Here is a 26,585-nt window from a genome sequence, read left to right as displayed (position 1 = left end):
ATGTAAAAAGTAGCGCAATCTGATAAATTTGGAAGGAAATATATTTTTTAATAAGATATATTACTGTTTTTATTATAGTTATTATTCATTTATGGAACACACAAACTATGAACTTTCAGTAGAACCCAAAATGTTTTATAATCAACTCTACACTTTAAGGACACAGCTCCATTTGCAGTGACCAGATGGGAGGTAACGCTGCAGTTGGGATTGCGGGATGCAGACAGACGGTGATGCAGACAGACGGTCTCTGGGCACGAGGGCAGAGCGCTGGTGCAGTCCCACATTACCACCACTGGTACCAGTGATAGGGGGATGCACAAATGTTGGTGATTGTTTCTCCAGGGCGCTTCCCCTATAGTGTGCTGACTTGAGGTGTTTGATGTGCCCTGATGTTGTCGATGCAGAGTCAGACACAGAAACAGTTGTAATGTTGAAAAAGAGTTGAACTTCTACTGAAAACTCTTCCATGGATTTGGAGGCACAAATGTTTAAACAGTTTCTTCATTACACAATAACAGGGTTTACATGGTCCTGGGGTGCAGGATAGACTTGATAAAAAGTGTTCCTAGCCCTTTAAACTTTAGTGTTACAGCCTTAAGGTGAATCTGGGTTCCTATTTGGCTCATAGGAGGATGCCCACCATGATACTAGCACACAATATTCCCACTCACGTCATTTGATCCTGATAGTTCAGAGTTTTGGGGCACAATAATCAGGGCGGCGGGATATTCCACAGGTCTGGCCTTAGCCCCTGGATCCTGTGATACTTGCTATCGAGGACATGTTCTTGAATGTTCTCTCCATAGTCTCATGCTTATGAAATGATGATGCCTGACTTCCTTCAGGGCGATAGCTAGGCAGACAGGGGACAGGATCTTCTGAATACCTGGAGTATGTCGGCTCTTCAACCTTCCCGGTCTGTCTAGAACTTGAGATAGGACCAATATAGTTCTGTGCACTCTTCCAAGATTTGTTTGATATTAAAGGGGTTGTCCCATCTCAAGGATCCTATCTATACTGGTAGATTATGTGGATTTAAGACTTTTCCTAAATTAATTGCTTAAGCAAAACTGCTTTGTTTGGCAGTTATCTTAATTTATTCACATCATTGTTTACACTGTGGTTCCATAACCACGGACCTGGGGATGGTCTTAACTCTCTGCCCAGGACAAGTGATGTAGCTCCCTGTTCTCAGGAGGGAGGGGGAGCCGAGTGCTCGGAGCAGCTTGTATTTCTGAGCTGTTTATCACCGGCTCTTCCAGCTATCAGTCGGCTTGAATGTTGCTGATAAGGGCTGAGACAGGGAGTCCATTAAACACAGACCTAAAAGTGAGTATATTGCAAGCTGACTCGTGGATCTGTAGAATGTACGTTTGGGATTCTCATCACCTAACAAATCCAGCTCTGCTACATCAGCTTCATATTGTGCATCTTCCAGTGATACTGTGCTAATTTATTTATAACCATCTCTCATTACTGACTGCAAACATGTACTGCTATGAAGAGAGATAGCAGAGCTGGCTTTGTCTTGAGACGGCAAGTGAAACTACGCCCACCAATTTACCGAGAAAACCAGGAAGTGAACAGAGCATACAGCCTGCATGGTGGTGAACAAACGAGTTGGGAATACCCCTTTAAATGGCCTCAGAAATCCCTTACTGACACAGGTTTGCACTTAGTTGACCCATCATTTGATTTTTATTTTTATTTTTTGTGTTGACCCATCATTTGTTTTCATAAGAAGAATGATTCAAGTCATTACAATCATCCAATTTCTCAAAATCTTCCTTAAATTACCATATATACTCGCGTATAAGCCTACAATTAGGGCCCTAATTTTACCACAAAAAACTGGGAAAACTTATTGACTCGAGTATAAGTCTATTCACATAAGAGTTACTGATATGTGGGACATATGGAGGTAATAATTAGGTATCTTCATAATTAAGGTCCTTTATTAGTTACCCCCATGTGTCTCACATATTAGTAACCCTTATATTGGGCACATAGGGGTTAATATGAGGGACATGATGGGGTTAACTGCTATTAATGTGAGGCACATGGCGTTAATAACCCCAAATGCCTGACATTACTAGGCATAGTAATCCAGCATGTACCTGGTGTTACTTTCACTTTATTGTAGCTTCCTCTCCTCTTCTTTGCAGGATTCAGGCACACAGCAGGGACCTCCCGGACTTTCACCTCTCTTGCTAGAGAAGGGGGAGTGTACTATATCATTACTGTAGCAACCACTGAAGGACACTCCCCCTTTGTTTAATTTATGCAGGTCCTTGAAGAGCCTTTTCTCCGTGCTTCATTTTGCCAATGCAAATGCTTTGGTTAAAGAACCAATCGGGGCCCCTGACCAATGTATTTGTATTAACAAAATGACCGAGTTGGACCCTGACTCGAGTATAAGCTGAGGAGGGCTTTTTCAGCATAAAAACTGTGCTGAAAAAGTCGGCTTACATGCGAGTATATACGGTAAACTTATTTTCTTTTTATAAGTAATTTTGTGCTGCCTTTTATTTCATAAATATGCTTCTTTGAAGCTATCCATATATCATAAACATACAGATGTTATAACCCTGGATGGTCAATTTAACATTTCCCTGAAAGCATGTACTTTATTGGCAAACCTAAATACACATTCTAAATACACATAAGTGACCTGGTTTTCTAAATCTATATTTGTGTTTCATGTACTATGTTAGTGTCATATAAAGATTAAATATAAAATATATGCCTATGCCATCCGAATTTGCAATGTGAAAAACAATATCACAGTAGGGTTTTAGTGTATTACTTATGCGGTTATCTAGCATAAGTAATACACTATATGATAGATAGATAGATAGATAGATAGATATGATAGAGCTGATGAAATTCATACCTGCCTTGATAATCTGAGGCGGAGGCAAGTGACCCGTTGTTCTGTAAAATATGCCTTTCTTGGGGTCCACCAGGACACGATAATATCCTGCCACCAAACAGGCAAAGCTTGTGGCTTCAGGCCAATCCATCAGTAATACGAGAGACTGATAATGAGGAAAGCAAAAAAAAACCAAAAAAAAAAAAAAACAGTAACAATTTTTGGGATTAAACCATTTAAAAGTAATGTTAAACATTTACTAACGTTTCAGACCCCTATTGATCATATATTTATGGCCTATTCTGAGGGTAAGCCATGAAAAAAAAAAATAGAACCTGGACAACCTTTTTATCACTGATAATATCAAAAAATTAGACGAATTAAACAGCATGGTATAAAAAAAGTTATGATGGGTTAAAATTATACCACATTCAGGTTGAGGCCCCATGTTGCGGAAACGCTTCTTTTTTTTGTTGCACATTTTGTTGTTGTTTTTTCAGCCAAAGCCAGGAGTGGACTAAGTAGAAAGTAGAGGTTTAAGAACTTCTTATATATTTCCCATTCCATTTGTAGTCATTCTTGGCTCAAAAAACCGCAACACAATCTGCAACAAAAAAGCTGCCTTTCCGCAATGTGGGGCCTCAGGCTAAGGCCCCACGGGCTGGAACCGCCGCGTTAAGACGCTGCGGGAACATCTGCAATGTGAACGCATTGCAGTTTTTCCCGCAGCGCTTTGAACAGAAAGTTCACAGAGTTTTACTCCGCAGAATTTCTGTAACAATTATATCTATGGGAAAGCCGCCAGTTTTTCCATAGATATAATTGACATGCTGCGATTTTCAATTAGATTTTTTTTTTCCCGCAAAGTGGGCATGGGTTTTGCATGAATCCCATCCACTTTGCAAGTACTGTAAAACACCACGATTTTTTACCATCGTGGCGTTTCCGGCCCGTGGGGTCCTGGTCCTTAGCCTCAGTGTTTACATTTGACTGAACTGTCATGACTATACAATTACCATTGTTATTAATGCTAGGGCTACATAGCAACTTTGGCTGTGACTCCTTCCTCAATAACAGTGAATGTAGTTGCATTATAACCCTGAGGGTGCTGCGACTGCCTTCTAGTTACAAAAAGAACCAGCACTGCTGGATTTTGTTTTGTAATTAGAAGTCACAGCACCCACAGGATCATAATGTAAATCTATTCACTTACATTGATGAAGAAGTTGCAGAGTGACAAAATGGCCAAAGTTGCAGTGAAATGCTATACTGTGCGATACACATTTTTGCATATGGTTGAAAAACACCCTCAGTTGCAATTTTGAATAAAGCTGGATTTAAACATTTATGTCAAACATTAAAAAATATTTATCTTTACCTTTGTGTCAGTGACGCTTGTCTCAACACGTGCCACTCCTTGAGATTCTCGGAACAACTGGACTTTTGTAACTTGGCTGAATTCAAATAGCACTGTTGTGAGATTGGTCTTCAGATCAATTACATGACTGATACCATGACGGGGACCAACAAGAAGTGTAGTTGCTGGAGTTTTCTCATCCTGAGATAAAGACAAAAAAAGTGTGAAATTCTAGATATTGTAGACTTATGAATGTATCCTCACATTTTGGCTGGATATATTGAGGGATGTGTGCGTTAAGTTACTTAGTCAAGACAATATTGTTTTGCAATGCTGTGTTAGAAAGTGATATTCAATGTTGTGTCTATGTTGTCAAATGCAGCTTTTAATGTTTTTATTTTTATTTTATTAATTTAATTTATTTATTGTAGAGTTGATAACTAAAAATTGAGTCAAGTTAAAGGGATCATGACACAGATAAAATGCAGATTTATTTGCAGGCATCATGTTATAGAGCAAGTGAAGCTGAGCAGAATAATACATAGTCTGTAGTAAAAGATTTATTCATGAGCTGCTAACTATCGACCTGTCTCTCACCTCCCTTCATCTCTAAAATCTTGGAATGTTTGGTCTATTCTCGTTTAATCCACTCTCTCTCTACTAACTCTCTTCTTGACCCCTTACAATCTGGCTTCCGCACTCTGCAATCTACTGAAACAGCCCTCACAAAAGTCTCCAATGATCTCCTGACAGCTAAACCCAATGGTGACTTCTTTCTTCTTATTCTTCTGGATCTCTCAGCAGCATCTGACACTGTTGACCATCAACTCCTCCTCAATATTCTCCACTCAGTAGGTATCAAGGACACTGTGCTCTCCTGGTTCTCCTCTTATCTTTCAGACCACATTTTCAGTGTATCATTTGCAGGCTCTGTTTCTTCCCCTCTTCCCCTTGCTGTTGGGGTTCCTCAGGGCTCGGTCCTAGGCCCCTTGCACTTCTCTCTCTACACAGCCCCCATTGGACAAACAATCACCAGATTTGGCTTCCTGTACCATCTTTATGCTGATAACACCCAATTATACACATCTTCCCTGCACTAATACAGAACATCAGTGGCTGTCTCTCTGCTGTCTCAAACATCTTGTCTTTGCGCTATCTGAAACTAAATCTCTCTAAGACTGAACTACTACTCTCTCTACCATCTAATAGATATGTGCCCCGAAATATCCATTGCAGTCTCAGGCCTTACTAGAACTCCTAGGAAGCATGCCTACTGCCTCAGGGTTGTGTTTGTCTAATCAGTCTTTAGGCTCATCTATCAGTCTAGACGCTACAGCGATGCCTCCGGTGTGTGCCAGTCACTACATTGGCTGCCTATTCATTACAGAATACAATATCCATAAGGCTCTCCATAATGCTGCACTTCCCTACATTTCCTCCCTCATCTCTGTCTACCGCCCAACCCATGCTCTCCGTTCACTCAATGACCAAAGACGTACATCCTCTATTATCAGAACCTCCCTCATATACAAGACTTCTCCCAAGTTGCACCACTCCTCTGGAATGCTCTACCTCGGACAATCAGATTAACTCCAAATTTCTACATCTTCAAGCACAAACTAAAGACACATCTTTTCAGACAGGCCTATCACAATTCCTAATGGAAACCCTTCCATACTGTAATTAGAATCCTTAAAATGAAACCTCCTCTGTTCGTTCCTGCTCCCACATTACCCCACATGATATGATGCTGTTACAGGCTAAGGCAGCATTCACACTGAGTAACGCTGGCGGTTTTTGTGCTTATTTGGGCACGTAGCGCCGCGTTTATGCCGCGTTTGCGCCACGCTATTTTGTACGCGCCGCGCTATGTACGGCGCAAACGCGGCGCTACGTGCCCAAATAAGCACAAAAAACGCCAGCGTTACTCAGTGTGAATGCTGCCTTACTTTATATGTCGAGGCACAAACTGCATGTTAAAGGACATGACTGGTGATGACTCGTACAGTTTTATGTTTATGTAATGACAGTAACCTCTATTACAAAATTGTCTGACCATTGTATAAGTAATGCTACCTCCATTGCCACCTCTGCTACCTCTTGTGTCACCCCCTCTACCTCATAGATTGTAAGCTCATGCGAGCAGGGCCCTCAGTCCCATTGTGTGAAGTGACTATTTCTTTGTAATGTATCTTTTTGTCTGTACTTCAAAATTACAAATTGTACAATGCTGCAGAATATGTTGGCACTATATAAATAAAATATATTTTTATTATTAACAATCTTCTGAAAGTCTCCTCAGAAATTGTGGTTTTTTTTTGTCTCTTCCACAAAAACAAACATAACTGCAACTGGCCTCTAGAATGATTAAAGTTTCTCCATTCACATTGGCATAACCCATTACAATAGGTAAACTAATGGACAAGTGGCTCGTACTGTTGCCTTGCAGTGCTGGGGTCCTTCAGTTTGAATCTGACCAAGGGTGATATTTGCCCATGTTCCCTGTATTTGCATGGGTTTCTGCCCACTTGCCAAAGACATGCTGATGGGTAAATAGTAGGGTTGAGCAATCCGGATTGTAAAAGATCGGATTCCGATTGGCGATCGAGTAAATTTCACGTTCGCGATTGGAATTCCTTCCGATCCCGATTTTTTTTTTTAGGTGGGATCGAGGTCGGAGGTTATTTCCCACAATGCTTTGCTACTGGCCAAGCATTGTGGGAAAAGATAACAATGTTAGCTAGTCTAGAGATGAGCAGCCTGTGCCGGCATCCGCCCGCTCCCCTGCATGCCGGCTGTGTCCATTCATTCCTATGGGAGCGTGCTATTCGAAACGGCAACTTCGAATAGTACGCGCTCATCTCTATTTAGCTACTACTGCTGCAATGTACAGTCCTCCCTGCTGTGCCGTATACTGGACTGTGTCACATCTGCATTACTGTACATTGACTTGTCTATCTACTCTTCTACTTCATCCCTACTTTGAGATGTAGCAGAGCCGAGTATACGGTAAAGCAGGGACGAAGCAGAAGAGTAGATAGACAATTCAATGTACAGTAATGCAGATGTAGCAGAGTCCAGTATATGGCATAGCAGAGAAGAAACAGAAGAGTAGATACTATCTACTTACTTACCTGCACAAATCCACACAGATCCACTGCTGCTCCCTATTCTTCTAAGTTAGAGATGCTGGCTTAGGAGAGTGTGGGCGGGTACTGGAAGGGGAGAGGTGAGTGACGTACTCACATCTCCCTGGCCTGTACCCGCCCACACTCTCCTAAGCCACAACAAACCCTGCCTCCAGCATCAGTAACACTAGCCTGGGAGGTGGGGGCGCACACGGCGCTCTGCAGGCCTGTAAATGAGAGAGAACCAGACCGAGAAGAATAGGGAGTGGCAGTGGATCTGTGCAGGTAAGTGGACACCAGGGGGACTAAGTAGCCGGGGGATTTTTTAATCACTACACAGCGTGGACTCCAAAAATTGAAGCGTTCAATTTTTGGACTCCATGCTGTGTAGTGAATAGGATCGTTTTTAAAATCCGATCTTTGATCATTAAAAAATAATCTCATTAACTTGCATTAGGATCCGAATCGGGATCGAGTTTGAATGGAAAATGATTGGAAATCGGATTTTAAAAACGATCCTGAAATCTCAAGATCGGCTCAACCCTAGTAAATAGGCTTCTCGTAAAAAAAGAAAAAAAAACAAACAAAAAAAAACAACAACAGACCTTTATGGTTGTTAGGAATGTGAGCTAGTAGGCCTTCTGTACTCTCCCTGCACTTTTGTCCCTTGTGTGAGAAAATTACATTACAAATGATTGTCATTAGAAATGAGCAAAGTTTTTGAAAATTCAATTCGGCCACTTCTGCAGATTTCCCAAAAAAGATTTGATTGTATTCGAACAGATTTGCGGCGAATAGTATTAAAAAAAGACAGCGTGGAAGCTGCTGGGAACGTCACTGATGGAAGGTAAAGAGGAGTGAATAGAACATGTATGAGCAAGAGGCGAGAATGGGGGTGCAGGCTGTGTGTGACCAAGAAGGGGGAATGGGGGTGCAGGCTGTGTGTGAGGAAGAAAGGAATGGGGGTACAGCCTGTGCGTGAGCAAGAGGGCAGAATGGGGATTCAGGCTCTGGTGGGGGGTAGGCAACGTTAGCATATAATACTGTGTGGGGGCCACAATGGCACACATAATACTGTTTGGGAGCTCTGTGGAGCACTTAATACTGTGTGGGGTCCACTGCAGAACATGTAATCTGTCCCAGTATTGTTTACATGCCAGGTGCTGCGCTGCTCACTCACCGTTTTCTTGATAACAGCAACTGTGGGTAGTAAAGCTGTACCGCTTTCAAGTATCTGAGATATCGCTATCAAGAATTCGCTCTAGGAAGGGGGTAGGGGGCCCCGGACAAAAGTTTGCACTTGGGCCCACAAGACTTTAGTTTCATCACTGACTACACAGCAATAATTATTTGTTGAATTAATGTAAAGCAACTATACAGTGTTTCTAATTTTTACCAGTGTTTACTTTTTACCCTACCAGATAGTTCATACTGGCTGTTAGAATAAGAAATCCATGGTAGTCTCAGTCTCAATCCTATAATGTAGCATAACTTCTAAGTTTATTATGACATGTAGTCATAAATAAGAATTACATTGACCCTTAAATTTCCATTGTCCACTGGAGAAGTTTTAATAAGTATGAAATATATTTCTCTTTTTTACTGTTGTCTAAATCTGGGTTACATCCTATAGTTCAAAAAACACAACAAATATCAATTTTCTCAGTTCCTTCTGCTCTTTAAGGGGTTGCCTCTAGATTGCACTGCATCCAACGTGACAGGTTCTCTTTAACCACTTCAGTACCGGGCCAATTTGTGGTCCAGGACCAGACACTTTTTCGGTTTATTTTGTGTGTGCGGTTTTGAGGGCTGTAACATTTTTCTCGTATGTCTCATTCAACTAATTTTTGGGCTTTATTTTTATGTTGTTTTTATTTTCAAATGTGTTTTAATTTTTTTATATCCAGGAAAATATAAACATAATAGGAGGGAAATTGTGTCTAGTTTTCACTTTATCATTATTTTTTTTTATTTAATAACACAAAGTGTCACTGAAAAACTTTCTAAAATAGTTTTTCCTCTCCGTACGGTAATTTTTATTTTGTATGGTGTTGGCGGGGGTGGGGCGGCGTTTTATTAGCGTATTATTTTATTAATTTTTTTAAATTATTTTATTTTCATTTTTTTAAAAAAACTTTTTTAATATATATATATATATATATATATATATATATATATATATACATATATTTATATATATACTTTTTTTTTTTTTTTTCAGATTGTGTCCCCAAAAGGTCATAAGAGACCTCTGGGGACATCTGATCGCTATTTTTTTTTGTTAGGGAGGCTGATTTCCCCTATAACTGAGGCTGCTACATTTAGCCTCAGTTGCAGGAGGAATCCAGCCTCCTGCACACTGCCCCCGACGGATCACGTGACTGCCGGGTCAAAGGGCGGCCGCATCATGGCGGTGCCCATAGCCGTGTATACACAGCGATCGAGAAGGCAGGGAAGGGAATAAACCTTCCTGCCATCTCTCTGGGAGCTCCGGCTGAAGTTACAGCTGGCTTTCAGTGAAAGCAGCTGCACGATCTCCGTGCAGCTGCTGTGTTCTGATTGGACGTACCGGTACGTCCTGTCAGAACTAGGCAACCACTATCCAGATGTTCATAGTCTATGGGTGGTCCGGAAGGGGTTAAGGGTGGAATCAACTGTAGATATTATTTCTGAGCAACTGACGATTTCATGCCAATCATTTCCAAATAATACATTTATTATGATTTACGTCATAAAATGAGGGTAAATGATGTCTGAAATACACTCATAGCTGATATAGATTTCATTGCAGGTGCACAGCCCAGAGGAGGATGCTTCTGATTTATGAAGAGGCATTTGCCTCCTTAAAAATCAGATGTACCTTCTTCCAGCACAGGAAATATTAAGACTGACACGGAAAACACACCAGCCTTGATAAATCTCTCCAACAGAAACTACATATCCAACATTTACATCACATCTGCTCCCAGCTAAGGTTGTGTGTTACCATGGCAACTGTGTTGAAGAGGACACCAGCAAATGTAGGCAGCTCATTAAGAATACGTAGGTAGCGCAGCTTGGCTTGAATGATAGACATCTGTAGGAAGAAGATACACATTTTTTTTTATATCCACCAGTAAAACTGTAATAAAATTACTCTGTCATGTTCTCCTTACCTTGTTACCAGATAACTGGTTTTGGTGAATTTTCAGATGTTGAGCCAGCGCTTTTCGGAGAGATTTTTCTTTGTAGATCTGTAAGAGGGATGGGGGAAGGAAAGGTTCCAAGCCCCATTCTTTTCTAAAGAAATTTTAGAGAATAGTAAAGAAAGCTTAGCTTCTTTTTGCCTTGATTTAGAAACACAAACATATGTATAAATTGAGATGTGATTTTCTAGTTTTGTGCAATTTCACTCATTTATTCTCATCATTTTTATTATTAATGTTTCTGATAATTTTCTCTTCACAAATTATTTCCTAGAGGCTTAGATACAGTAGATCAGATGCTCAAACGAGGGATAAATGCTCTGTGTAGTCAAAGAGAACAATGGCTACATGTGTATAGCGTCACTAATTTTATAAGTAAATATATGTCTCAAAGTGCTGTTGACTAGAGATAAGCGAACACCGTTTGATCGAACAGGTATTCGATCGAATATCAGCCCGTTTAAGGTTTAAGGTATTCGATCGAATACCACACGGCATACGCAGTAAAAATTCGTATCCCCTCCCACCTTCCCTGGCGCGTTTTTTGCACCAATAACTGTGCAGGGGAGGTGGGACAGGAACTACGACAACGGAGGCAGTGAAAAAAATTGAAAAAACCCATTGGCTGCCGAAAACACGTGACCTCCCATTTATAAGAATGGCCACCGCCATATTCGCCAGATTTGCGGTCAGAGATAGGGAGAGAGACATATCTGCTGAGGGCTAGATAGGCATTAGCTTCAGATAGGCAGGGAAAAACCGAAGAATAACAACAGCTCTTTTCAGAGCTATACACTGCAGGGACAGGAGTGGAGCTTTCCACGGACGGTGGAAAACAGTGATACAAAACGGTTACTTGTTGCTATATACGTGACAAACAGCTTTTCTCTGGGGTGTCCTCCACAAAATAGCAGGAAACCACAGCAGTTACTTCTTGCTATATATGTGACAAACAGCTTTTCTCAGGGGTGTCCCCCACAACATAGCAGGAATCCGCAGCAGTTAATTCTTGCTATGTACGTGACAAACAGCTTTTCTCTGGAGTGTCCTCCACAAAATAGCAGGAAACCACAGCAGTTACTTCTTGCTATATATGTGACAAACAGCTTTTCTCAGGGGTGTCCCCCACAAAATAGCAGGAATCCACAGCAGTTACTTCTTGCTATATACGTGACAAACAGCTTTTCTCAGGGGTGTCCCCCACAAAATAGCAGGAATCCACAGCAATTACTTCTTGCTATATAAGTGACAAACTGCTTTTCTCTGGGGTGTCCCCCACAAAATAGCAGGAATCCACAACAGTTACTTCTTTCTATATATGTGACAAACAGCTTTTCTCTGGGGTGTCCCCCACAAAATAGCAGGAATCCACAGCAGTTACTTCTTGCTATATACGTGACAAACAGCTTTTCTCCGGGTGTTACAATGGCTGGCGGACCATTATCCCAGCACATTCTCCACCAGCCAGTCAGCCTCTACCTCAACTCCTCCTCCTACCCATCAGTCTGGTCCTCCTGCCTCACAACATGCCCAATCTTTAGAGATGAGCGAACAGTGTTCTATCGAACTCATGTTCGATCGGATATTAGGCTGTTCGGCATGTTCGAATCGAATCGAACACCGCGTAGTAAAGTGCGCCATTACTCGATTCCCCTCCCACCTTCCCTGGCGCCTTTTTTGCTCCAATAACAGCGCAGGGTAGGTGGGACAGGAACTACGACACCGGTGACGTTGAAAAAAGTAGGCAAAACCCATTGGCTGCCGAAAACATGTGACCTCTAATTTAAAAGAACAGCGACGCCCAGCTTCGCGTCATTCTGAGCTTGCAATTCACCGGGGACGGAGGTTTCCGTCCAGCTAGCTAGGGCTTAGATTCTGGGTAGGCAGGGACAGGCTAGATAGGAAGGAGAAGACAACCACAACAGCTCTTGTAAGAGCTAAATTCCAGGGAGAAGCTTGTCAGTGTAACGTGGCACTGACGGGCTCAATCGCCGCAACCCAGCTTTCCCAGGATCCTGAATGGAATACACTGTCAGTGTATTCCCGTATACCCGATATATACCCCCGATACCCGTTCCAACGGTGTGCCCCCCCACCTTCACCCCAGAAATACCCTGCAAGTCCCTAGCAATAGGATTGGGGCTATATACACCCACTATTTTTGCTACTGCCATATGGTGCCATTGTCTCACTGGGAATTCAAAGAATATATTGGGCTTACATATAACTTCAATTCCAGGGAGAAGCTTGTCAGTGTAACGTGGCACTGACGGGCTCAATCGCCGCAACCCAGCTTTCCCAGGATCCTGAATGGAATACACTGTCAGTGTATTCCCGTATACCCGATATATACCCCCGATACCCGTTCCAACGGTGTGCCCCCCCACCTTCACCCCAGAAATACCCTGCAAGTCCCCTAGCAATAGAATTGGGGCTATATACACCCACTATTTTTGCTACTGCCATATAGTGCCAGTTTCTGACTGGTAATTCAAAGAATATATTGGGGTTATAAATACCCTCATTTCTTGTTACTGGTATATAGTGCCATTGTCTGACTGGGAATTCAAAGAATATATTGGGGTTACGTGCACCCACAATTTTTACTACTGGTATACAGTGCCATTGTCTGACTGGGAATTCAAAGAATATATTGGGAATACAAATACCCTCATTTCTTGCTACTGCCATATAGTGCCAGTTTCTGACTGGTAATTCAAAGAATATATTGGGGTTACGTGCACCCACAATTTTTACTACTGGTATACAGTGCCATTGTCTGACTGGGAATTCAAAGAATATATTGGAAATACAAATACCCTCATTTCTTGCTACTGCCATATAGTGCCAGTTTCTGACTGGTAATTCAAAGAATATATTGGGGTTACGTGCACCCACAATTTTTACTACTGGTATACAGTGCCATTGTCTGACTGGGAATTCAAAGAATATATTGGGGTTATAAATACCCTCATTTCTTGCTACTGCCATATAGTGCCAGTTTCTGACTGGTAATTCAAAGAATATATTGGGGTTACGTGCACCCACAATTTTTACTACTGGTATACAGTGCCATTGTCTGACTGGGAATTCAAAGAATATATTGGGGTTATAAATACCCTCATTTCTTGCTACTGCCATATAGTGCCAGTTTCTGACTGGTAATTCAAAGAATATATTGGGGTTACGTGCACCCACAATTTTTACTACTGGTATAGAGTGCCATTGTCTGACTGGGAATTCAAAGAATATATTGGGAATACAAATACCCTCATTTCTTGCTACTGCCATATAGTGCCAGTTTCTGACTGGTAATTCAAAGAATATATTGGGGTTACGTGCACCCACAATTTTTACTACTGGTATACAGTGCCATTGTCTGACTGGGAATTCAAAGAATATATTGGGAATACAAATACCCTCATTTCTTGCTACTGCCATATAGTGCCAGTTTCTGACTGGTAATTCAAAGAATATATTGGGGTTACGTGCACCCACAATTTTTACTACTGGTATACAGTGCCATTGTCTGACTGGGAATTCAAAGAATATATTGGGGTTATAAATACCCTCATTTCTTGCTACTGCCATATAGTGCCAGTTTCTGACTGGTAATTCAAAGAATATATTGGGGTTATGTGCACCCACAATTTTTACTACTGGTATACAGTGCCATTGTCTGACTGGGAATTCAAAGAATATATTGGGAATACAAATACCCTCATTTCTTGCTACTGCCATATAGTGCCAGTTTCTGACTGGTAATTCAAAGAATATATTGGGGTTACGTGCACCCACAATTTTTACTACTGGTATACAGTGCCATTGTCTGACTGGGAATTCAAAGAATATATTGGGAATACAAATACCCTCATTTCTTGCTACTGCCATATAGTGCCAGTTTCTGACTGGTAATTCAAAGAATATATTGGGGTTACGTGCACCCACAATTTTTACTACTGGTATACAGTGCCATTGTCTGACTGGGAATTCAAAGAATATATTGGGGTTATAAATACCCTCATTTCTTGCTACTGCCATATAGTGCCAGTTTCTGACTGGTAATTCAAAGAATATATTGGGGTTACGTGCACCCACAATTTTTACTACTGGTATACAGTGCCATTGTCTGACTGGGAATTCAAAGAATATATTGGGAATACAAATACCCTCATTTCTTGCTACTGCCATATAGTGCCAGTTTCTGACTGGTAATTCAAAGAATATATTGGGGTTACGTGCACCCACAATTTTTACTACTGGTATACAGTGCCATTGTCTGACTGGGAATTCAAAGAATATATTGGGGTTATAAATACCCTCATTTCTTGCTACTGCCATATAGTGCCAGTTTCTGACTGGTAATTCAAAGAATATATTGGGGTTATGTGCACCCACAATTTTTACTACTGGTATACAGTGCCATTGTCTGACTGGGAATTCAAAGAATATATTGGGAATACAAATACCCTCATTTCTTGCTACTGCCATATAGTGCCAGTTTCTGACTGGTAATTCAAAGAATATATTGGGGTTACGTGCACCCACAATTTTTACTACTGGTATACAGTGCCATTGTCTGACTGGGAATTCAAAGAATATATTGGGGTTATAAATACCCTCATTTCTTGCTACTGCCATATAGTGCCAGTTTCTGACTGGTAATTCAAAGAATATATTGGGGTTACGTGCACCCACAATTTTTACTACTGGTATACAGTGCCATTGTCTGACTGGGAATTCAAAGAATATATTGGGGTTATAAATACCCTCATTTCTTGCTACTGCCATATAGTGCCAGTTTCTGACTGGTAATTCAAAGAATATATTGGGGTTACGTGCACCCACAATTTTTACTACTGGTATACAGTGCCATTGTCTGACTGGGAATTCAAAGAATATATTGGAAATACAAATACCCTCATTTCTTGCTACTGCCATATAGTGCCAGTTTCTGACTGGTAATTCAAAGAATATATTGGGGTTACGTGCACCCACAATTTTTACTACTGGTATACAGTGCCATTGTCTGACTGGGAATTCAAAGAATATATTGGGGTTATAAATACCCTCATTTCTTGCTACTGCCATATAGTGCCAGTTTCTGACTGGTAATTCAAAGAATATATTGGGGTTACGTGCACCCACAATTTTTACTACTGGTATACAGTGCCATTGTCTGACTGGGAATTCAAAGAATATATTGGGGTTATAAATACCCTCATTTCTTGCTACTGCCATATAGTGCCAGTTTCTGACTGGTAATTCAAAGAATATATTGGGGTTACATGCACCCACAATTTTTACTACTGGTATACAGTGCCATTGTCTGACTGGGAATTCAAAGAATATATTGGGAATACAAATACCCTCATTTCTTGCTACTGCCATATAGTGCCAGTTTCTGACTGGTAATTCAAAGAATATATTGGGGTTACGTGCACCCACAATTTTTACTACTGGTATACAGTGCCATTGTCTGACTGGGAATTCAAAGAATATATTGGGGTTATAAATACCCTCATTTCTTGCTACTGCCATATAGTGCCAGTTTCTGACTGGTAATTCAAAGAATATATTGGGGTTACGTGCACCCACAATTTTTACTACTGGTATACAGTGCCATTGTCTGACTGGGAATTCAAAGAATATATTGGGAATACAAATACCCTCATTTCTTGCTACTGCCATATAGTGCCAGTTTCTGACTGGTAATTCAAAGAATATATTGGGGTTACGTGCACCCACAATTTTTACTACTGGTATACAGTGCCATTGTCTGACTGGGAATTCAAAGAATATATTGGGGTTATAAATACCCTCATTTCTTGCTACTGCCATATAGTGCCAGTTTCTGACTGGTAATTCAAAGAATATATTGGGGTTACGTGCACCCACAATTTTTACTACTGGTATACAGTGCCAATTTCTAACTAGGAATTCAAAATGCGCAAGGCTCCCGGAAAGGGACGTGGACGAGGCCGTGGGCGAGGTCGGGGGAATGGTTCTGGGGAGCAAGGTAGCAGTGAAGCCACAGGGCGTCCCGTGCCTACTCCTGTGGGGCAGCAAGCATTGCGCCACTCCACAGTGCCAGGGTTGCTTGCCACATTAATTAAACTGCAGGGTACAAACCTTAGTAGGCCCGAGAACCAGGAACAGGTCTTGCAATGGCTGTCAGAGAACGCTTACAGCACATTGTCCAGCAGCCAGTCAGACTCTGCCTCCTCTCCTCCTATTACCCAACAGTCTTGTCTTCCTTCCTCCCAAAATTCCGAAGCTTTACAGAACAATAACCCAAACTGTCCCTGCTCCCCAGAGCTGTTCTCCGCTCCTTTCATTGTCCCTCAACCTGCCTCTCCATGTCACGATTCCACGAACCTAACAGAGGAGCATCTGTGTCCAGATGCTCAAACACTAGAGTCTCCTCCATCTCCGTTCGATTTGGTGGTGGATGACCAGCAACCCACCCTCATCGACGATGATGTGACGCAGTTGCCGTCAGGGCATCCAGTTGACCGGCGCATTGTACGGGAGGAGGAGATGAGACAGGAGTTGGAAGAGGAAGTGGTGGATGATGAGGACACTGACCCGACCTGGACAGGGGGGATGTCAAGCGGGGAAAGTAGTGTGGATGTTGAGGCAGGTGCAGCACCAAAAAGGGTAGCTAGAGGCAGAGGCAGAGGTCAGCAGCTTAGGCGAAGCCAGGCCACACCCGGAATCTCCCAAGATGTTCCAGTTCGTACCCAGCCCCGAAAAACTCCCACCTCGAGGGCACGTTTCTCGAAGGTGTGGAGTTTTTTCAAGGAATGCGCCGAGGACAGATATAGTGTTGTCTGCACAATTTGCCTCTCGAAATTGATTAGGGGCTCTGAGAAGAGCAACTTGTCCACCACTTCAATGCGCCGTCATTTGGAATCCAAGCACTGGAATCAGTGGCAGGCAGCAACGGCAGGACAAAGGCCGCCTGCCGTTCACGCCACTGCCACTGCCTCTGCCACTGCCTCTGCCTCTGCCACTGCCACTGCTGACTGTGCTGGCGATGCACTCCAGAGGACGAGCCAGGACACCACTTCATCTGCCTCCGCCACTTTGTTGACTTCTCCCTCATCCTCCCCTGTTCCTGTCTTATCTCCTTCTCCTGCACCATCAAAGGCACCATCAGGCGCTTCTTTACAACAACCCACCATCTCTCAGACATTGGAGCGGCGGCAGAAATACACTGCTAACCACCCACACGCGCAAGCCTTGAACGCCAACATCGCTAAACTGCTGGCCCAGGAGATGTTGGCGTTCCGGCTTGTTGAAACTCCCGCCTTCCTGGACCTGATGGCAACTGCGGCACCTCGCTATGCCGTCCCTAGCCGTCACTACTTCTCCCGGTGTGCCGTCCCCGCCTTGCACCAGCACGTGTCACTCAACATCAGGCGGGCCCTTAGTTCCGCGCTTTGCACAAAGGTCCACTTGACCACCGACGCGTGGACAAGTGCATGCGGACAGGGACGCTACATTTCACTGACGGCACACTGGGTGAATGTAGTTGAGGCTGGGACTGCTTCCCAAACTGGCCCGGTGTACCTCGTCTCCCCGCCTAACATTCCTGGCAGGGACACGAGAAGAACACCCCCCTCCTCCTCCTCCTCTACCGCCTCCTCCTCTGCCACCGCCTCCTCCTCCGCCACCGCCTCCTCCTCCGCTGTTAGATTGACCCCAGCTACGAGTTGGAAACGTTGCAGCACTGGCGTTGGTAGACGTCAGCAGGCTGTGCTGAAGCTGATCAGCTTGGGGGACAGACAGCACACTGCCTCCGAGGTGAGGGATGCCCTCCTCGATGAGACGGCAATATGGTTTGAGCCGCTGCACCTGGGCCCAGGCATGGTCGTTTGTGATAACGGCCGGAACCTGGTAGCAGCTCTGGAGCTTGCCGGACTCCAACATGTTCCATGCCTGGCCCACGTCTTCAACCTAGTGGTGCAACGTTTCCTAAAGAGCTACCCCAATGTTCCAGAGCTACTGGTGAAAGTGCGGCGCATGTGCGCCCACTTTCGCAAGTCGACAGTAGCCGCTGCTAGCTTAAAATCTCTCCAGCAACGCCTGCATGTGCCACAACACCGGCTTTTGTGTGACGTCCCCACACGCTGGAACTCAACGTTTCAGATGTTGAATAGAGTGGTTGAGCAGCAGAGACCTTTGATGGAATACCAGCTACAAAACCCTAGGGTGCCACAAAGTCAGCTGCCTCAGTTTCACATCCATGAGTGGCCATGGATGAGAGACCTTTGTGACATCCTACGGGTCTTTGAGGAGTCCACAAGGAGGGTGAGCTCTGAGGATGCGATGGTGAGCCTTACAATCCCGCTCTTGTGTGTTCTGAGAGAATCCCTGATTGACATCAGGGATAACTCAGATCACACAGAGGAGTTAGGGATAGCATCCGATCCGTCACAGCTGGAGAGTAGGTCCACACATCTGTCCGCTTCACTGCGTTTAATGGAGGAGGAGGAGGAGGAGGAGGAAGAAGAGTTGTCCGATGATGTGATGGTGATACAGGAGGCTTTCGGGCAACTTCGAATCGTCCCATTGTTGCAGCGCGGATGGGTAGACATGGAGGATGAGGAGGAAATGGAGATTGAACTTTCCGGTGGGGCCAGAGGAGTCATGCCAACTAACACTGTGGCAGACATGGCTGAGTTCATGTTGGGGTGCTTTACAACCGACAAGCGTATTGTCAAAATCATGGAGGACAACCAGTACTGGATCTTTGCTATCCTTGACCCCCGGTATAAAAACAACATCTCGTCTTTTATTCCGGTAGAGGGGAGGGCCAATCGCATCAATGCTTGCCACAGGCAATTGGTGCAGAATATGATGGAGATGTTTCCAGCATGTGACGTTGGCGGCAGGGAGGGCAGTTCCTCCAGTAGGCAACCAAGTTCTCACCGGTCCACACAAACGAGGGGCACACTGTCTAAGGTCTGGGACACCTTGATGGCACCCCCTCGCCAAAATGCCGCCACGGAGGGTCCTAGTGTCACCAGGCGTGAGAAGTATAGGCGCATGTTGCGGGAATACCTTTCCGACCACAGCCCTATCCTCTCCGACCCCTCTGCGCCCTACACGTATTGGGTGTCGAAGTTGGACCTGTGGCTTGAACTTGCCCTATATGCCTTGGAGGTGCTGTCCTGTCCTGCCGCCAGCGTCCTATCTGAGAGGGTGTTCAGTGCAGCCGGTGGCATCATCACTGACAAGCGCACCCGTCTGTCAGCTGAGAGTGCCGACCGGCTCACTTTGATAAAAATGAACCACCACTGGGTAGAGCCGTCATTTTTGTGCCCACCTGTGTAAAGCACCCCAACATGAAACTCCATGTCTGTACTCAACCTCTCCAATTCCTCCGCATCCTCATACTCATCCACCATAAGCGTTGCACAATTCTGCTAATACTAGGCTCCCTCCACCCTGATTTCCCCCAACTCTGCTAGTTAGAGGCTCCCTCCACCCTGATTTCCACCAACTCTGCTGGTTAGAGGCTCCCTCCACCATGAATTGGTCCAAACTGGGCTGTTTAGCGGCTCCCTCCACCATGAATTGGTCCAAACTGGGGTTTTTAGAGGCTCCCTCCACCATGAATTGGTCCAAACTGGGGTTTTTAGAGGCTCCCTCCACCATGAATTGGTCCAAACTGGGGGTTTTTAGAGGCTCCCTCCACCATGAATTTGCCCAAACTGGGCTGTTTAGAGGCTCCCTCCACCATGAATTGGTCCAAACTGGGGTTTTTAGGGGCTCCCTCCACCATGAATTTCCCAAAACTTGGCTGTTTAGAGGCTCCCTCCACCATTAATTGGTCCAAACTGGGCTGGTTAGAGGCTCCCTCCACCATGAATTTGCCCAAACTGGGCTGTTTAGAGGCTCCCTCCACCATGAATTGGTCCAAACTGGGGTTTTTAGGGGCTCCCTCCACCATGAATTTCCCAAAACTTGGCTGTTTAGAGGCTCCCTCCACCATTAATTGGTCCAAACTGGGCTGGTTAGAGGCTCCCTCCACCATGAATTTGCCCAAACTGGGCTGTTTAGAGGCTCCCTCCACCATGAATTGGTCCAAACTGGGTTTTTTAGAGGCTCCCTCCACCATGAATTGGTCCAAACTGGGCTGGTTAGAGGCTCCCTCCACCATGAATTTCCCAAAACTTGGCTGTTTAGAGGCTCCCTCCACCATTAATTGGTCCAAACTGGGCTGGTTAGAGGCTCCCTCCACCATGAATTTGACCAAACTGGGCTGTTTAGAGGCTCCCTCCAGCATTAATTGGTCCAAACTGGGCTGGTTAGAGGCTCCCTCCACCATGAATTTGACCAAACTGGGCTGTTTAGAGGCTCCCTCCACCATGAATTTCCCAAAACTTGGCTGTTTAGAGGCTCCCTCCACCATTAATTGGTCCAAACTGGGCTGTTTAGAGGCTCCCTCCACCATGAATTGGTCCAAACTGGGCTGTTTAGAGGCTCCCTCCACCATGAATTTGCCCAAACTGGGCTGTTTAGAGGCTCCCTCCACCATGAATTTGCCCAAACTGGGCTGGTTAGAGGCTCCCTCCACCATGAATTGGTCCAAACTGGGTTTTTTAGAGGCTCCCTCCACCATGAATTTGCCCAAACTGGGGTTTTTAGAGGCTCCCTCCACCATGAATTGGTCCAAACTGGGGGTTTTTAGAGGCTCCCTCCACCATGAATTTGCCCAAACTGGGCTGTTTAGAGGCTCCCTCCACCATGAATTGGTCCAAACTGGGGTTTTTAGGGGCTCCCTCCACCATGAATTTCCCAAAACTTGGCTGTTTAGAGGCTCCCTCCACCATTAATTGGTCCAAACTGGGCTGGTTAGAGGCTCCCTCCACCATGAATTTGCCCAAACTGGGCTGTTTAGAGGCTCCCTCCACCATGAATTGGTCCAAACTGGGGTTTTTAGGGGCTCCCTCCACCATGAATTTCCCAAAACTTGGCTGTTTAGAGGCTCCCTCCACCATTAATTGGTCCAAACTGGGCTGGTTAGAGGCTCCCTCCACCATGAATTTGCCCAAACTGGGCTGTTTAGAGGCTCCCTCCACCATGAATTGGTCCAAACTGGGTTTTTTAGAGGCTCCCTCCACCATGAATTGGTCCAAACTGGGCTGGTTAGAGGCTCCCTCCACCATGAATTTCCCAAAACTTGGCTGTTTAGAGGCTCCCTCCACCATTAATTGGTCCAAACTGGGCTGGTTAGAGGCTCCCTCCACCATGAATTTGACCAAACTGGGCTGTTTAGAGGCTCCCTCCACCATGAATTTCCCAAAACTTGGCTGTTTAGAGGCTCCCTCCACCATTAATTGGTCCAAACTGGGCTGTTTAGAGGCTCCCTCCACCATGAATTGGTCCAAACTGGGCTGTTTAGAGGCTCCCTCCACCATGCATTTGCCCAAACTAGGCTGTTTAGAGGCTCCCTCCACCATGAATTTGCCCAAACTGGGCTGGTTAGAGGCTCCCTCCACCATGAATTGGTCCAAACTGGGTTTTTTAGAGGCTCCCTCCACCATGAATTTGCCCAAACTGGGCTGGTTAGAGGCTCCCTCCACCATTAATTGGTCCAAACTGGGCTGGTTAGAGGCTCCCTCCACCATGAATTTGCCCAAACTGGGCTGTTTAGAGGCTCCCTCCACCATGAATTGGTCCAAACTGGGGTTTTTAGGGGCTCCCTCCACCATGAATTTCCCAAAACTTGGCTGTTTAGAGGCTCCCTTCACCATTAATTGGTCCAAACTGGGCTGTTTAGAGGCTCCCTCCACCATGAATTTGCCCAAACTGGGCTGGTTAGAGGCTCCCTCCACCATGAATTGGTCCAAACTGGGTTTTTTAGAGGCTCCCTCCACCATGAATTGGTCCAAACTTGGCTGTTTAGAGGCTCCCTCCACCATTAATTGGTCCAAACTGGGCTGGTTAGAGGCTCCCTCCACCATGAATTGGTCCAAACTGGTTTTTTAGAGGCTCCCTCCACCATGAATTTGCCCAAACTGGGCTGGTTAGAGGCTCCCTCCACCATGAATTGGTCCAAACTGGGCTGGTTAGAGGCTCCCTCCACCATGAATTTCCCAAAACTTGGCTGTTTAGAGGCTCCCTCCACCATTAATTGGTCCAAACTGGGCTGGTTAGAGGCTCCCTCCACCATGAATTTGCCCAAACTGGGCTGTTTAGAGGCTCCCTCCACCATGAATTGGTCCAAACTGGGGTTTTTAGGGGCTCCCTCCACCATGAATTTCCCAAAACTTGGCTGTTTAGAGGCTCCCTCCACCATGAATTGGTCCAAACTGGGGGTTTTTAGAGGCTCCCTCCACCATGAATTTGCCCAAACTGGGCTGTTTAGAGGCTCCCTCCACCATGAATTGGTCCAAATTGGGGTTTTTAGGGGCTCCCTCCACCATGAATTTCCCAAAACTTGGCTGTTTAGAGGCTCCCTCCACCATTAATTGGTCCAAACTGGGCTGGTTAGAGGCTCCCTCCACCATGAATTTGCCCAAACTGGGCTGTTTAGAGGCTCCCTCCACCATGAATTGGTCCAAACTGGGTTTTTTAGAGGCTCCCTCCACCATGAATTGGTCCAAACTGGGCTGGTTAGAGGCTCCCTCCACCATGAATTTCCCAAAACTTGGCTGTTTAGAGGCTCCCTCCACCATTAATTGGTCCAAACTGGGCTGGTTAGAGGCTCCCTCCACCATGAATTTGACCAAACTGGGCTGTTTAGAGGCTCCCTCCACCATGAATTGGTCCAAACTGGGTTTTTTAGAGGCTCCCTCCACCATGAATTGGTCCAAACTGGGCTGGTTAGAGGCTCCCTCCACCATGAATTTCCTAAAACTTGGCTGTTTAGAGGCTCCCTCCACCATTAATTGGTCCAAACTGGGCTGGTTAGAGGCTCCCTCCACCATGAATTTGCCCAAACTGGGCTGTTTAGAGGCTCCCTCCACCATGAATTTCCCAAAACTTGGCTGTTTAGAGGCTCCCTCCACCATTAATTGGTCCAAACTGGGCTGTTTAGAGGCTCCCTCCACCATGAATTGGTCCAAACTGGGCTGTTTAGAGGCTCCCTCCACCATGAATTTGCCCAAACTGGGCTGTTTAGAGGCTCCCTCCACCATGAATTTGCCCAAACTGGGCTGGTTAGAGGCTCCCTCCACCATGAATTGGTCCAAACTGGGTTTTTTAGAGGCTCCCTCCACCATGAATTTGCCCAAACTGGGCTGGTTAGAGGCTCCCTCCACCATGAATTGGTCCAAACTGGGCTGGTTAGAGGCTCCCTCCACCATGAATTTCCCAAAACTTGGCTGTTTAGAGGCTCCCTCCACCATTAATTGGTCCAAACTGGGCTGGTTAGAGGCTCCCTCCACCATGAATTTGCCCAAACTGGGCTGTTTAGAGGCTCCCTCCACCATGAATTGGTCCAAACTGGGGTTTTTAGGGGCTCCCTCCACCATGAATTTCCCAAAACTTGGCTGTTTAGAGGCTCCTTCCACCATTAATTGGTCCAAACTGGGCTGGTTAGAGGCTCCCTCCACCATGAATTTGCCCAAACTGGGCTGTTTAAAGGCTCCCTCCACCATGAATTGGTCCAAACTGGGTTTTTTAGAGGCTCCCTCCACCATGAATTGGTCCAAACTGGGCTGTTTAGAGGCTCCCTCCACCATGAATTTGCCCAAACTGGGCTGTTTAGAGGCTCCCTCCACCATGAATTTGCCCAAACTGGGCTGGTTAGAGGCTCCCTCCACCATGAATTGGTCCAAACTGGGTTTTTTAGAGGCTCCCTCCACCATGAATTTGCCCAAACTGGGCTGGTTAGAGGCTCCCTCCACCATGAATTGGTCCAAACTGGGCTGGTTAGAGGCTCCCTCCACCATTAATTGGTCCAAACTGGGCTGTTTAGAGGCTCCCTCCACCATGAATTTGCCCAAACTGGGCTGGTTAGAGGCTCCCTCCACCATGAATTGGTCCAAACTGGGCTGGTTAGAGGCTCCCTCCATCATGAATTTCCCAAAACTTGGCTGTTTAGAGGCTCCCTCCACCATTAATTGGTCCAAACTGGGCTGGTTAGAGGCTCCCTCCACCATGAATTTGCCCAAACTGGGCTGTTTAGAGGCTCCCTCCACCATGAATTGGTCCAAACTGGGTTTTTTAGAGGCTCCCTCCACCATGAATTGGTCCAAACTGGGCTGTTTAGAGGCTCCCTCCACCATGAATTTGCCCAAACTGGACTGTTTAGAGGCTCCCTCCACCATGAATTTGCCCAAACTGGGCTGGTTAGAGGCTCCCTCCACCATGAATTGGTCCAAACTGGGTTTTTTAGAGGCTCCCTCCACCATGAATTTGCCCAAGCTGGGCTGGTTAGAGGCTCCCTCCACCATGAATTGGTCCAAACTGGGGCTTGTAGAGGCTCCCTCCACCATGAATTTGCCCAAACTGGGGTGTTTAGAGGCTCCCTCCACCATGAATTTGCCCAAACTCTGCTGGTTAGAGGCTCAATCCACCCTGATTTTCAAAACAAATGTTGGTGCCAACCTCAACTTACTACAAGGGCCAAATTCACTGCTGGTGACAAGCTCTCCTCACTGCAAGTGCCAAATACACATGTTTCAAGGTGTTTTCCTACTGTCAGAGAGGTGGTATTGAGTGTGTAAAGTGTGTAGTTGTTAGGCTGTGATGTTGGGGTAATAGAGGGTCTTTGGTGTGTTAGATGCCCCCAGACATGCTTCCCCTGCTGTCCCAGTGTCATTCCAGAGGTGTTGGCATCATTTCCTGGGGTGTCATAGTGGACTTGGTGACCCTCCAGACACGGATTTGGGTTTCCCCCTTAACGAGTATCTGTTCCCCATAGACTATAATGGGGTTCGAAACCCGTTCGAACACACGAACATTGAGCGGCTGTTCGAATCGAATTTCGAACCTCGAACATTTTAGTGTTCGCTCATCTCTACAAATCTTCCCAGCAACCTAATCCCACCTTTCCCACCTCCCAGGAGCTGTTTTTGGATCCATTCACTTTCCCTCTCTCTGTGCCGCCACATCCTGAACCACCAGAGGTAAAAGATGAGTTGCTGATGCACAAACACTGGAGCATCCGTTACCTCCTGTTGTTGTTGTTGACCAGCAATCGACCCTCAGTGACGCACAAACACTGGAGCATCCGTTATCTGCTGTTGTTGTTGTTGATCAGCAATCGGCCCTCAGTGACGACGATAACGAAACACAGTTGCCATCAGGGCAGCCTGTTGCCATGTGCGGTGTGCAAGAGGAGGAGGAGCCGTCAGAGGAATTGGAAGAGGAGTTGGTGGACGACGACACTGCACAGGGCAGATGTCAAGCGGGGAGAGCAATGTAGATGTGGAAGGAAGTGCAGCACCAAAGAGGGTGGCTAGAAGCAGAGGCATGTCCAGAGGCAGAGGACAGCTGCTTCACCGAAGCCAGGTCACATCCAGCAGGGCCCAAAATGTTCCAACTTGTAGCCAGCCTAGAAAAACTCCCACATCGAGGCCACAGTCTTCGGTGGTGTGGAATTTTTTTAAATATATGTGCGGTGGACAAATATACTGCGGTTTGCACACTCTGCAACTCGAAACTGAGTAGGGGCTCTGAAAAGAGCAACCTTACAACCACTGGCATGCACTGTCATTTGGAAGGCAAGCACTGGGCTCAGTGTCAGAGAGCAAACGCAGGACAATCGTCGTCCGGCGTTGCCACCACTGCCTCTCCCACTATTGCCAGTGCTGGCGCTGCAGTCCAGACCAGCAGCCAGGAAACCTCCAAATGTGCCTCCACCACTTTGGAGACTTCTCCCTCATCCTCCCCTTTTCCTGCCTCAGCTCCTTCTTCTGCCTTAGCTCCTTCTCCTGCTTTAGCTCCTTCTCCTGTACCTTCATGCGCCTCTTCAAAGCAACCCACCATCTCCCAGACTTTTGAGCGCAGGTAAAAATACAGCGCTACCCACCCCCATGCACAAGCCTTAAACGCGCACATCTCCAAACTCCTGGCCC

At 45.4% G+C, this 26,585-nt stretch overlaps 1 protein-coding gene across 1 annotated transcript in view; it reads right to left on the bottom strand.

The window, feature by feature from the left end:
- Positions 1 to 26,585, bottom strand: part of FRMPD3 (FERM and PDZ domain containing 3) — a 304,332-nt gene that overhangs the window by 36,312 nt on the left and 241,435 nt on the right. Inside the window, exons 12-15 of the mRNA XM_075259354.1 lie at positions 10,516 to 10,639; positions 10,347 to 10,436; positions 4,254 to 4,433; positions 2,897 to 3,041 (exon numbers count right to left, since the gene is read on the bottom strand). Of these exons, the coding sequence (XP_075115455.1) occupies positions 2,897 to 3,041; positions 4,254 to 4,433; positions 10,347 to 10,436; positions 10,516 to 10,639 (539 nt within the window). The remainder of the gene's footprint in view (positions 1 to 2,896; positions 3,042 to 4,253; positions 4,434 to 10,346; positions 10,437 to 10,515; positions 10,640 to 26,585) is intronic.

This window comes from Leptodactylus fuscus, chromosome 11, assembly GCF_031893055.1.
Source record: "Leptodactylus fuscus isolate aLepFus1 chromosome 11, aLepFus1.hap2, whole genome shotgun sequence".
NCBI classification, from domain to species: Eukaryota; Metazoa; Chordata; class Amphibia; order Anura; family Leptodactylidae; genus Leptodactylus; species Leptodactylus fuscus.
Note: the sequence above shows the minus strand (reverse complement) of the source record. Positions and strands in the feature narration are given on the sequence as shown.